At 54.9% G+C, this 13,287-nt stretch overlaps 1 protein-coding gene across 1 annotated transcript in view; it reads left to right on the top strand.

Moving 5' to 3' along the window:
- The window catches only part of CACNA1E (calcium voltage-gated channel subunit alpha1 E), a 360,562-nt gene that overhangs the window by 138,577 nt on the left and 208,698 nt on the right, over positions 1 to 13,287 (top strand). Inside the window, exons 38-46 of the mRNA XM_051805647.1 lie at positions 891 to 982; positions 1,114 to 1,279; positions 1,446 to 1,573; positions 4,052 to 4,148; positions 9,996 to 10,101; positions 11,345 to 11,452; positions 11,992 to 12,092; positions 12,360 to 12,466; positions 13,097 to 13,205. Of these exons, the coding sequence (XP_051661607.1) occupies positions 891 to 982; positions 1,114 to 1,279; positions 1,446 to 1,573; positions 4,052 to 4,148; positions 9,996 to 10,101; positions 11,345 to 11,452; positions 11,992 to 12,092; positions 12,360 to 12,466; positions 13,097 to 13,205 (1,014 nt within the window). The remainder of the gene's footprint in view (positions 1 to 890; positions 983 to 1,113; positions 1,280 to 1,445; positions 1,574 to 4,051; positions 4,149 to 9,995; positions 10,102 to 11,344; positions 11,453 to 11,991; positions 12,093 to 12,359; positions 12,467 to 13,096; positions 13,206 to 13,287) is intronic.

The raw sequence follows: 13,287 nt of genomic DNA, 5'->3' as shown, positions 1-13,287 counted from the left end.
TTCCAAAAAACCTGTACAGGGAAAAAATACTCTGCAGCTAGTGTATTTTTAGGTTCAGGGAAAGGGGAATAAATATTTAACAGTAATAACAGCACATTTTTCCTGTTTGAGGCACTTTATGAATGTTCGTTATGTCTTTCCATGGCCTTGGCTGTGGGTCATTATTACAGTACTGTCCATGTTTGTGGCTTTGTTGCCTCTCTTGGCCCTGGGAATGGTAGTGCCAAGTATCTGGCTGTCCGTGGCGGCTTAGCAGTCTGTCTGTCCCACCCTCCCTGAGCCCTTCCCTGCCTTGTTTGCACTGCTGTGCCTGACTCCAGCGTCACAGACCATTTGTCCACTGAGGGAAAAGCTCCTGGGAGTTCCCAGGACCACGACCCAGCCCCTGCCCGCAGCGGTGGGACTTTGTCCCTGCCCCTCCGGTGCGCTCAGAAGTGCCGGGTGCTGGGCCGTGCTCAGGGGCCACTTGTAGTGCAGCAGAGGGGTGGATGTGGAGCGGTTGGACTCGGTTGATCCCAGGTCCTCTGTGCTCCTGTTTCCATGGTAGCTCAGCCTCTCGCAGCCTTTGCCACCCACTGTAAATCCCTGCCAAGGAGAGGAGAGTCCTTCCCCAGTGGCTGCTTGGCTCCAGCTCCTTGGTGCGCTGGCTGTGCACCAGCCTGTGTTTGCTGGGGTGCTTTTTGTGGAATCAGAGTCTTAGATGGTTTGGGTTGGAAGGGACTGTAAAGGTCATCTTGTCCAATCCCATGGCAATGACATCTTCAGCTAGGTTAGAGCCCTGTCCATCTTGGCCCTGAATGTTTTCAGGCATGGGAATGTGAATGTGAAGCTGCTTCCCTGGCAGAAGAGTTCTTGCCTGAAGAGCTGAGCTATTTTTCTCCCTCCTGTAGGTTTTTGGCAATATCAAACTAGATGAGGAAAGCCACATCAACCGACACAACAACTTCCGCAGCTTCCTGGGCTCCCTCATGCTCCTCTTCAGGTAAGCAGCCATGGAACACGCCAGAGGTGTTTAATTTGGGCAGGGGGTTGTGAGATTTCTCCCAGGGGCATCCTGCCCCGACTCCATCCGGTGCCACCATGAGCTGCTGAGAATGGCTGTGTTGGGCACAGGAGTGCCACAGGAGAGGCATGGCAGGAGATCATGCTGTCCTGCCTGGAGGGCAAAGGCTGCGAGCCAGATACGACGGCAACATCTGGGCAGAGCGAGAATGAGCGCTGTGGAACCGACCTGGCCTACGTTTACTTCGTCTCCTTCATCTTCTTCTGCTCCTTCCTGGTTAGTATCTTCCCCCAAAAGCCCTGGGGATCCCCCTCATCAGCACCCCAGCCACAGGGTCATCTCCATCATCTTCCCACAATCACTCTTCCTTCTCTCTCCCTTCCCTTCTTTGCTCCCTCTCCCCCCACTTTCCTTTCTCTCTGCTTTTTTCCCTTCCATTTAGATGCTCAACCTGTTCGTGGCAGTCATCATGGACAATTTTGAGTACCTGACAAGGGATTCCTCCATCCTGGGACCTCACCATCTAGATGAGTTTGTCCGGATCTGGGCAGAGTATGACAGAGCAGCGTGGTATGTAGCCAGCTCCTTCTCTCCTGAGCAACCTCTCAGAGCTGGTTTTAAATGAGAGTCTCTGTGTTCTACTACTGGAACTATCAGTGATGCCTGGGATGGTCAGGGGTGGTCTGCTGTCACCCAAGGGCAGAAGGTGGTTCCTACAATGGCTGGTGCCACAGGCATCTTGGGTGATGTTCATGGTTTGCCATGGTGTTTATCCTGAGAGCTGGAGGTTCCTGCTCTTCCTCTCCTCCCTACCCAAGTGGGCAGATCCCTCTCAGCCTCCTTCCCTTTCCCTGTGCACCATCTGGGTGCCTCTGCCCTGAGATTGGCTCCATCCCTTGGTCCCCAGCACCCACAGCTCCACATCAGAGCAGGGCCAAGCAGGGATTGTTCCCAGCCATGGAGAGATGCTGGGGGTCTGCTGAGCTCCTGCCAAGCCACCTGGGGAGGACCTTGTTTGGGGAACTGTGTTCCCATGCTGGCCAGCCCACCCCTCTAGGGATGGGAGGACTTTGTTTCCTGCATTTCTGCCCTTGCTGATGAGGACCCCGGTGAGCAGGGCTCCTGTTTGCAGGCAGCAGCCTATTCCCAGCAACAGGATGGGCTCACAGTGGCTGTACATACCGTGGGTGGCCAGACTTTGGCTCTGCTCTTGCTGCTGCTGCTACAGGGGGCTTGCTGTCCACTCCTCCTCCTCCTAGGGTGGTCTCAAGCATCCCTAGTGCAATGGGGAGCCCTTGGCAGCTCTGGGAGCATGTTTGCCCTTCACTGAGCCCCAACACCACAAGGGTGCTTTATGTGGCCCCTTCCTTCCCTCCTGAGCCCAGGGACAGTCTCTTTGTAGCCATGACCTACCACTGCTGCTGCAGAGCGTGGGTGATCTTAGCTGGAGAGCCCTTGGCAAACACACGTGCTCCCTTTGGAGACTCTTTGCCTCCGCTGTTAATGTCCTGCCCCCTCAAAAGACCAGCCACAGCCAAGATATTTTTTTATGCCTAATATCAGCTGCACCTAGAGAAAGGAGAGCAGGTGAGAGCAGTGAAACACCCAGCTGCTCAGGGTGGGGCGTCTCACCATGACTCTTGGGAAGGGTTTCTTCACACCAGGCACTTCATTCACTTCTGCCCCCCATATTTGTGGCCTCATTCTCCAGGAGAGTCACAGTAAAAGCATGTCTGGGCTGTTCTGTCTGAGCCATGTGCCCCTCTGATTTCTGAGCAAGCTGTGCTCTTTTGTCATAGTATGTAGCCAGTGGTTAGGGGACATGCACAGGAGCTGGTGGTGCAGGGCCTGCCGGGGCAGCCCTGGCCTCCAGTGCTGGGTGAGGAACGGGTGAGTACATCCAAACGGGTCCCAGTGCCTGAGTGGGGCAGCACTTCTGCTTCCTGACACCGGGACCATCCCACGAAGGTCTCATGGGGGGAACACCCAACTCCAGGGGGGCTCAGGGATGAATTTTGTCCAGATGGTTGGGTTCTGGTTGGGTTCTCCATGCAATGGGGAGGGGATGGGAGACGAGCAAGGAGAAACCCAGAGGCGAAGGCGCTGGGTAGGGTGGTAATGCTGTTCTTTGCCTCCTCGCGTGGTTTCCCTCCAAGCTTGTCCAAGGATGCCCGGGAGGCTGCAGCACGCTGCACCTCAGCACTTCCACCCCACAGGGTCCTGCTTCCCAAAGGGCTCTGGTCTGGAGTAGAGTGGGAGGCTCAGCATCCAACGGCCCCTGCACCCTCTCCTGCCAGCTCTCTGCCACAGCTGCTTCAATATTTCAGCGGTGCAGGGAGGATACAGGCCGTGTCCTGCGACAACTGCACCGGGTCTGGGGAGATGTGCTTCTGTGGGCAAGAAGGGGGGTGTGCAGGGGAAGGTTTGCTTCTAATAATGTGTACCCTTGGCAGAGCATGGTCTGGTGGTCGGAGCACAGTACTGGACCGTGAGAGACCCAGGTGCTAGTGCCACAGCCACCAGCTGGTCACATTATCTCTCCCCATCTCAGGTTCCCCAGATATTGGAGTCAAGTGGCTCAGCTGCCAACTTCCCTGGGACCTTGTGAGGCCCAGAGAGTTGGCTGTGTGAGGGCAGGGTCTCTGCTGATGTGATGGGACACAACTCCATCGGAAGGGCTTGTGGTGGCGAGGACCCAGCCAAGCTGCAGGCTCATCCTGTCTAAAATCCCAGCCCTCTCCCACCAAGCATAGGGGTCAGGGGCACGATGAGGAAGGGTGATGGAGTGGTGTTCACTACCAGAACTGTCCTTCTCCAGGGTGAAGATGGGACAGTGTGAGGAGATATGAGCTGACTCTCATGGTAGAGAAGACAGTAGCTGATGCTCACAGCTTTCCCCTCTCTGGGTCTGACAGAGCCAGAAGGAGAAGAGCCGTGTGCTCCTGGGGGTCTTGCCCCACTGATGGCCCCAGCATCCCCCGGTTAAGCTCTCCATCCTCCCCTCCTCCCTCTCAGTGTCCTATTAACCCACCTGTGCTTCCTTTGCAGCGGCAGGATCTCGTATAAGGATATGTACAAATTAGTACGGGTGATCTCGCCTCCTCTGGGCCTAGGAGAGAACTGCCCCTACAGGGTGGCGTGCAAGGTTTGCCTCCCAGTCCTCCGCCACAACCTGGCCACGGGACGCACCATCCACCCCTCCTTCCCCCCCGCTCCACCGCCACCGCGCCTCCCCAGGGAACCCTGACGTTGCTTTCCTTCGAGTTTAAAGAGGTCCACTGCCTCCCAGAGCCAGCAGCTGTTCCCCTCGAGGGGAGGCATGAGCGGGGCCGAGGGGGGCTCAGAGCCTCCTGGGGTGGGTTTTGACAATTTGCGTCCCCCAGCCGGCCCCCCACCCCAGTTCCACCGGCGCAGAGAGCCCCGAAGGAAGGGTGCCAGGCCAAATGCCACCATCCCTGCTCGGCTTCTCAAAGCACCTTACATGGGACAGGGAGGTTTTTTGCGGGGCTTAGATGTGGTTTGCTCCTGGGGAGGATGTTGGGGACTTCGCTGTTGTTTTGGGGAGTGAGGGCTGGGGGGAGGATGGGGAGGCCAGGGTGACCCCTCTCCCTGGGGGATGCTGTGCTGGACCCAACAGACCCTTTCTCAAGTGTAGCACTTTGGAGGACAACCAACCATGTGTCTGGGGAGCAGGGCTTTTGCTAGTCTTGCCCACGGGTTGCTGGATCTGCCTGGGAGGTGGTGACACCAGGGCACATCTCTGGAGCTCAACAGCTCCTCTCCCTTATCTGGAGCCAAGCTCCCAGCTGCTGGCCATGAGTCCACAGCAGTGTTTTGGTCTCCATGTGTCTCACTGATTTGCACCTTTTTTTTTTAATTTTACTTTGGGATGGCAGCTGAGCAAAATCCTGTACCTGCCACTTTCCCTGAAGTGCCATGACCTATGCCATGGCATGAAAGAATGAATCATAGAACTTGCTCTTCCTTCTGCATCCCTCATAGCATCTGAGATGTGTGAGGGAAGCTCAGATGCCTCTGGCCTTTGATCTTGGCTCTGCAGAAGAAGAGGATTCCTTGGTGCAGCATAGTGTAGTTGCCACATCCTTCTCGAAACATCAGAAAAGCTTCTTTCACTCAGCATCCTTGGAACAGGTCTGTCACCCTCAACATCTGGATGTGGGGATGATGCACCACCAAAGAGGCAAAGCAGAGCAAGCAAGGCAAGGCCTGGATGCTCAGTCGTTAGAAAGAGGTATTTAGGGACAGGAAATTTCTTGCAAGAATCTCAGATGGCTCATCTGCTCCAGGAAGAGCTCCTTGAAGTCTTTCCACTCTTGTCTGTTGCATCCCTGGCAAAGGATGGCACCTTTGCTGAGGACACTTGCCCAGGTCCCTGCAGACAGAAGACACCTTTGGGAGGAGTTGTTAGTCTTTCTTGTTATCAACAGGGCTCCACTGGCAGACACTACTCTCCTGAGCTGGATCACCTGGTGCTTAAAGGGGTACCTGTAATGCTTCCTAGGAAGAGGGAGCTCTGGAGCAATCTGGGATTTCTGCTAACTGTGGATGGGCAGAACAGTGCAGGTGGATAAACTCAAGGTGAGGTGGAAGCCAAGGGTACTGAGAACAGCTTCTGTTGTCATGTGAGGGAGACCATCCTCATCTCTTCCTTGTGTTACCTTGGTCTCCTCCTCACTGTGCTTGAAGTATTTCAAGGACACAAGAGCTTTCCAGGGATTCTGACTGCCCTGGAACAATTCCCAAAAGGCAACTGATGAAAGAAAACCCACGTGGTTGTTGCATCTTGTCAGATCCCAAAATGCCAACCCAACTTGCACTCCTTTCAGTTCAGTGAGCCTGCCCTGCCTGCTGGGAGAATGCTCCACAGATGATGTCCCTGTGGACCTCACCTATTCCTGAATCTACTCTCACATCCCTTGCTTTTCCTAACAGCCTGCTATGGCACAGTACTTATTTCCTAACCACAGGAGGAGAGAAGTCCCCCGGATTTCCTCCTCTATCACTCACAGGGTTCTCTGAGGACCAGGACTAAGCCATTAGTCCCTGCTGGTTTTACAGGCCACCTTGTGCTGTATCCATGGGTCACATCTCCGTCCAGACATGGATAGATGGGTCAGCTCTCACATCAAGGATGTTCCTGTGCTTGGATCAGCTGTTTGGAGCCTTCCTGTTCAGATGGATGTCATTCCATGTGCCTGCCAGTGCTTCACTCCGTGGGGAAGTAGTTTCTGGGCACAGCTGTGCTGCTCAGAAAGCTTTAAAGTGTCTGCTGTGAGGAGCAGCAAAGTGCAGTTCTCGTGCAGTCCTTCTTGGTCACTGATGCAAAACTCCTGTCACAGGAATCTATTCCTCCTTCATTGTGCAGAGAACCTCAGTATGAAAGACAGTGCCTGTCATGTGCTGGGTACCCTAAAATCCCCCCTACCAGGAAGGGTGGGTGGAAGATCACTGTCTTGCTTCCTTTTAGCACTAAATTAATGCACGAAAATTTCCAAGTCATCTCATCTTCAGACACCTTGAGTCAGTGCATATCCAGCTCTGCCAAGGCGCTGCTTACAGACTCCTGGATCTGGATATTTCCTCTTGATCATCCCACTTAATGTTCTGCAGTGTTGTTATCAATCCTCTTTCCCACCCACTTAGGTATGTTAGGTCTCAAAGGGGATGGCCCAGCCTGTTCTATGCCTGTACCCCAAAACAGCTCCTGTTGAGGGACATCACCATCTCTGCTTCACATTTGAACTGTCAGAACTTATCTTGGTGGGGCCTCTTTGGCCAGGAGTCTGCTTCCAGACCACAGGTACTCCCCGAGAAGAGATCTTCTCCCTCTTCCACACTGCTCTGAGCACGTTCTAGGGAAGAAGCAAAGATCCTGTGGAGGTGCTTAATTTTTCCCCCAGGCCACCCCGGCTGAGGTGGGCTCCTCTCCAGCAGCATCCTCCCAGCCCACCTGGAAGGGTTCATGCCTTTGTCACTGTGAGGTTGCCCCTGCCCATTAAGCATCCTGAACCTTGCAGTGCAGGACAGAAGCCTGGCACAAGGGGAAGAAGAGGTGGCCGAGCCCAGGATCCCTGGGAAATGTGGATGTGCAGAGGGAGACAGCCCAAATATCTCAGCCTGGCAGAGGGCTCAAGGCATCACCAGGTGGCCTGTTGTTAGTAGCATTCCTCACTGCAGCAGTCCTAGGCAGGTCCTCATGGAGCAGAGGAGCGCGAGGTGGGGGCCTGCCATACCCGCCTCCCTTGGGAAACCCAAACGAACCCCGATGTTGGAAGGCCCAAACAGCTGCCTCTGCTGAGACTCTTTAAACTCCAACCTGGTGGAACTTGCAGCCGCATGTGGGAGAGAGCCAGGGCGGGAGCATGGCATGTACAACTTTTCCTCCCGGTTTTGTTTTTTCAGCCGACTTCAGCATGCCTTTTGCACTGGTGCATGGTGGGAAAGTGGTCCATCCGCAGAGCCAGACGGAAGCAACTGGGCATCTTCCTTTGACAAGTGACCCTGGCCCACTGCCTTCTATGCAAGATGCTGCCTCCCAATTGCATAGACCCCACGAGCTGGGGATACACAGCCTTCCGGCTATGGGTTAGGTGGCCACGCAGAGCAATACCCAGGCCCCCCCCCCGGGAGGGAAGACGCTACGGAGGCCACAGAGCACTGCGGTGCAAACCACCGAGACCTCAAATAACCCATGGCTCGAGTGCCGTGTATCTGATTTATACCACTCGCACACAGCCCTGGAACCTGTGGGACGAGGTGGGGGCTGCTGGAGGGCTTTAGGAAAGGGTTTGAGACCAGAGGAGGAGCCCCAGCATGGTAGCGAGACAGGTACTTGAGGCCAGCAGCAGAGAGGAGAGGGGTGAGTTGCTTTCTGCCAGCATTCCTGGGTCTGTGTGAGCAGTGCTATAAATCCACATCAGGACAGTCTCTCATGTATGATTTGCCTTGATTAACGGGTTTCCTGTTCTTTTCCTGTTTGTCCGTTTGTTTTTTTTTTCTCTCCTGTTTTCCTGTACTATTTTTCGTTTGTACGTTTTTCTGCTCTCTGGGAATGCCTCCTCTCTCTCTGCATCTCCCTCCCTCCCCTTCCCCCTCCATGAGCAGTGGCCGAATCCATTACACTGAGATGTATGAAATGCTGACTCTTATGTCACCACCGCTAGGCCTCGGCAAGAGATGTCCTTCCAAAGTGGCCTATAAGGTAGATCAACCCTTCCTTCTACGGGGGTCAGAGCTGAGCAGGAGCTGGGGCTCAAGGGACCTGCGGGAGGTGGGACTGGGGGAGCCGGGGAGGTGCTGGGGAGTCCAACATGTGTTTAGCTTGCCCCTGGGGAGCCTGGTGTGCTCAGAAGAGCCCTGGCCACGTTGGCTGCTCTCCACTGCCCACGCACGTGGCACTGCCGTGGTCACTCAGAGCCCCGGGGATGGAAGACCCCAGTGGAAGAGGAGGGGCAGGATGAGCAGTAGTGTGGAAGTGGGAGGGTTGCAGGGGGTGAGGTGAGGAGCAGCCCTGTAGTACAGTTAGGAGAGCGAGATGTCCTTAGGAGCTCGCTGAACTGAGCTCATCCCCGGGGTTTGGAACCACCCTCATCCCAGCCAGCACAGAAAGCCCATGGAGATGGGAGGCAGGTGGGCAGCAAGGACAAACCCCATAGAAGCAGCTCTGCTGTGTGTGAGGAGCCAGGTGCACTGGCACGGGCTATCCCAAGGATGGCTTGTGCAAGGCAAAGCCAGGTGCCTTCCAAAGGTGCCTCTGAGTTTTCCCCCCTGGGGTGGTGGCTCTCAATCAGCTCCTGGCACCGGCACAGCGTGTTCCCAGCTGTGCAGGCATGGAGCGGGAGCACAGGAAGCCCTGAAGGACGTGGGGTGGGAGCTGCATGGCTTTGCTGAGGGCATTATCTGCCAGGACAAGACCAAGAGCTTTGGAGTGATTTGTTGTCCAGGTGTGGAGCAAATGGAAGCTTTTATTGGCCATGGGCTGCTGCCCACAGCCCTTTCAGCAGTGTTCAGGGCTAGCGCAAGGGGATTCCTGCACAACTCCAAACACGCTTCCACCCTCTCCAGCTCTCATTTGTTTGTTCACACAAGCATACATCCACCATCACACTTTTCCAGGAGAAAAAGGGAGGCTTGAAGACAGGGAAAGGACATGAGAATCCATGCGAAAAAGAAAAGAAATGGGCAGGGAAGGGATGACCCAAGGTATTCACAAAGCAAAATATACTCTCGGGAAAGTGGATCTGGTCACTTCGGTTTGCACCCCGCCTGCCCAGGGTGGGGAAGGAGCATGGCGTGTCTAACCTGCCTTGGTTGCCCTTTTCTCTTTCCTTCTGCACTTTTTCTACCCTCCCTTCCCTTCCCTTCCCCACCCCTGGATAATTTGGACCCCCTGCATGTGCTGGCAAACTTCATCTCTGAAAGACGCAAAAAGGGAGCGCCAGGATGTAGCATGCTAGAGGAATCCAGCCAATCTGAAGTCCCTGAAGGTTAGGGACCCTCCTCTCCCCTGCCCCAGGTGGGAAGGGTTGAGAGCTGGAAAGCCAAACCACCTGGGAACGGAAACCTGAGCCCCCTCTCCCCTTCCCGCACATCCCACATGCCTGCATCCCTGATGGATCAGGTGTGTCTTCCCAAAAGTGCCGGGAGGTGCTGTGGCAGCCCCGGTGCCGTGGGGAGGGGGGCTCAGGGGCCGTTCCTGGGGTGCAGGAGGAGCCCTGGAAGGCAGTGAGCCGGTGTCCTGGGGTGGAAGGAGCCGGGGGTGGGTGGGTGGGTGGGTTGGGGGGGGTGATCCTTGCCCTTCTTTTTTGGCTGTGCTGTTTTGACACTCTTTGTTGCTTTTTATTTTTTATTTTTTTAATTTTTATTTTTTTCTTTCCCTTTTGTTTAATGTTTAATTTCTTTTCCTCCAGCCTGGTCGATGTGTTTTTCGATATTGTTTTCCGTCCGCTGTTTTCTTCTCTCTCTTGCGCAGAGACTGGTGCTGATGAACATGCCCGTGGCCGAGGACATGACGGTCCATTTCACCTCCACCTTGATGGCGCTGATACGCACGGCCTTGGACATCAAAATTGCCAAAGGTAACGTTGGCAGAGAGAGGGGACAGAGCCAGGAGGGGCTGCAGCGTGACTGTCGTCCTGTCACAGTGGTTTGTGTTGGAAGGATCCTTAAAGATCCTCTTGTTCCGACCCCTGATACCTTCCACTAGGCCAGTTGCTCCAAGCCTCATCCAACCTGGCCTTGAGCGCTTCCAGGGATGGGGCATCCACAGCTTCTCTGGGTGACCTGGCATGTGGATGGCAGCAATTACCTTGAACGGGCAAATTTTTGCCACTATCTCTAAAAAAAATGTATTTCTTTAGGGAAGAGGTGGCCAATTTTTCGCTTGAAGCTGTTTCTAGAGGGTAAAACCAGCTTGATGTCCACTGTGTAATGGAGGAGATAGAGAATTCCCCTTCCTCCCCATGTGCAAAACAAAACCAAGGCGGGGGGAAATGTCCTTGGCTTCCGAAGGCTGTGGGGAAAGAAATCTCTCTCTCAGGGAAGATAAAACGTTCAGAGCAGGAAAACCTTCTTTGTTGTTGTTACTGGAAAGGCTGTGATTCATCAGATCAAAAACTTCCTGCAGAAACATGGCATTTTCAATAACACATCTCCTGGGAACAGCTCAGCTATTGGAAGAAAACCCAACCCAGGGCAAGATATCAGCCAAAGCCCAGTCCTCAGACAACTCCTTGAATGTTGAAATGATGGGTTCAAGCCCCTCGAGATAAAGCAGAGGTTTGAACCTTGGTCTCCTGCAGCTCACTCGAGTTGCCCTGGGCTTGAGTATCTCTGGTTGATCCGTGTCGACAGCTCCTGATGAGCCTGGGTCTTCCTAAGCTCAGCAACCCCCTTCACCACTGGCCAGAGAGCTCTGCTCTCCATGCACAGCCTCACTAAGCATTTAAAGATTTACCAAGTGGAGCTGCTCTTTCACCAGCACATGATCCACTCACCAGGAAAGTGGGGCAGCAGCAGGTGTGTGTGGGCAGGAGTAGGATTGGAGCTGCAGAGACGGACCCAAGGCAAGCTTGAAGGTGGCAGCTTTGAGTGGGAGGGCAGGGGATGGGGAGATGGAGGCACATATGGAAGGGATGGTAGGAAAGTTTCCCTGTGAGAGCAGGAGACCAGGCTTGCTGATGCAAGATGGCCTTCCCAGCCCAGAGAGCTGGTTGCTGCTTGTGAGCCTCCCTTCAGGCTGGGAGAGGGGGGATTAGTTGGACCCTGGTGCCACGTCTTGATGTGTGTGGGCCATTTCCCCCCCCCCCCCCGTTGTTCTAGGTGGTGCAGATTGGCAGCAGTTGGACTCTGAGCTTCAAAAGGAGATCCTGACCATTTGGCCTCACCTGTCCCAGAAGATGCTTGACCTGTTGGTACCCATGCCAAAAAGTGAGTCTCTGGGGGGGCTGTCACTGCTTTCAAATTCCCATCATCCTCACAGCAACTTCTTCCCAAAGGGAGGTGGGGACTGTTCAGACCCATCCCCAGCTAGGGGAGAAGTAGGGAAAGGGTTTGTTGCTACAGGCTGGCTTCTGCCTTGATCTGCTTGGCTGCTTGGGAGCTCTCTTGAAAAATCACCCAGTTTGCAGGGATCTACTCCTGCCAAACCCAGAATGTCCTGTAAATCATCTCTGGAGCATATCAGGGAGGGAGGATGCGCATCACTTGTGCTGTTACATCTGATGACGTGATGAGGGTGTGTGCCTTGGTGGTTTAGGGTGATGATTTCAAGCCATCTGCATTCATTTTATCTCTATGAGGAGTGTCTGGGTGTTCAGCGCTCTCTCTTTTGGAGCAGCGAGCAGAGTCTGAGGGTCACCAGGGTATCCCACAGCGGGGCTCTTCCTGAGGTCCACGCTGATGCCTTCAAACCTGCTGTTTCTGTTACAACACAAGCATTCCCACTTTGTTCCCTGTTATGCTCTCAGCCTCTGACCTGACTGTTGGGAAAATATATGCAGCCATGATGATCATGGATTACTACAAGCAGAGCAAAGCGAAGAAGCAGCGGCAGCAGCTGGAGGAGCAGGTGAGGCTCGGTGAGGGCATGAGGTGGGCAGATCCCTCTTGCTGCTTCCCACCACCTCCCAACCAATCTGCGTGGGATGCAGCTGGGGGATGAAGATGGTGGTACAGGTTGGGGTTTGGCGACTACAGGGCACGTGTATGTGCCTTGGTATCCTCGGTCCCTCACAGCATGATGTCCCCTTCCCAAGTGGTGGGAGCTTGGCTGGTGAAGTGCTGGATGTCCATTTACCTTTCCCACAGGCTCAGTCTCTTCCTCTCTTCAATACAGAAAAATGCCCCCATGTTCCAGCGCATGGAGCCGTCCTCCTTGCCGCAGGAAATCATCTCCAACGCAAAGGCTCTGCCGTACCTCCAGCAGGACACCCTCTCAGGCCTGTGAGTACTGCCCTGAGAAGAGAGGTAGTCCTGGCTCTTTTCTGTTCCTGCAGCGCTTGTTTTGTTCTTGGAACTGGCACTGGGATGCACAGAGGGTTAAATTGCTGCTGGGAGCAGGGAAAACCCAGTCCTGGGCACAAAGCTTTTGCAGGATTCCAGGTAGACAGTGTGCCTCAGCATCACCAACAGCAGCAGAGGTGGCAAAGAGGGATGGCCGAGGGTCTGCATGGACGTTCTTGCTGCAGGACCATCCCAGCACCAAGTGCCAGCACTTCTACCTAGGAGGGTCTGGGATGGACCTGAACCCTGGGAGCAGTTGAGCAGTGAGTCCCTGGATGGTGCAGGGTCAGTGGGGCATCCCAGCGCCCAGGCTGGTGGGAATGAGATGATGGGAATTGCTGGCACTGAACTTGGTATGTCCACACTGCTGCTGGGGGACCCGAGGCACTGGTGTCCTCTCCTGCCTTGGCACCACTCCAGCCCTCCACAGAACGTGATGTTTGTCCTGGGGGTCTTGACAGCCTGGGTGGCAAGCATGGGGGCTCCCCAGCTCTGAGCCACTGGAGGGGTGATGCCCACTGATGGCAGCACCTGGCTTGGGGCCTCCCTGAAGCTGGGCTGTCTTTGCAGGAGCAGCCGAAGTGGGTTCCCCTCGCTGAGCCCGCTCTCACCACAGGAGATCTTCCAGCTGGCCTGCATGGATCCAGCCCAAGAGCAGTTCCAGGAGCACGAGTCTCTGGTAAAGTCACCCACTGCCTGACGGGCGCTCACCTGCAGTCCCGGCGCGGATGCTGGTGGGCACGGGGAGGTGTGGGGAGTGG

The sequence above is a fragment of the Manacus candei genome, unplaced genomic scaffold (assembly GCF_025592945.1).
Source record: "Manacus candei isolate 608988 ecotype Guabito, Panama unplaced genomic scaffold, ASM2559294v1 h1tg000005l, whole genome shotgun sequence".
Lineage (NCBI taxonomy): Eukaryota > Metazoa > Chordata > Aves > Passeriformes > Pipridae > Manacus > Manacus candei.
Note: the sequence above shows the minus strand (reverse complement) of the source record. Positions and strands in the feature narration are given on the sequence as shown.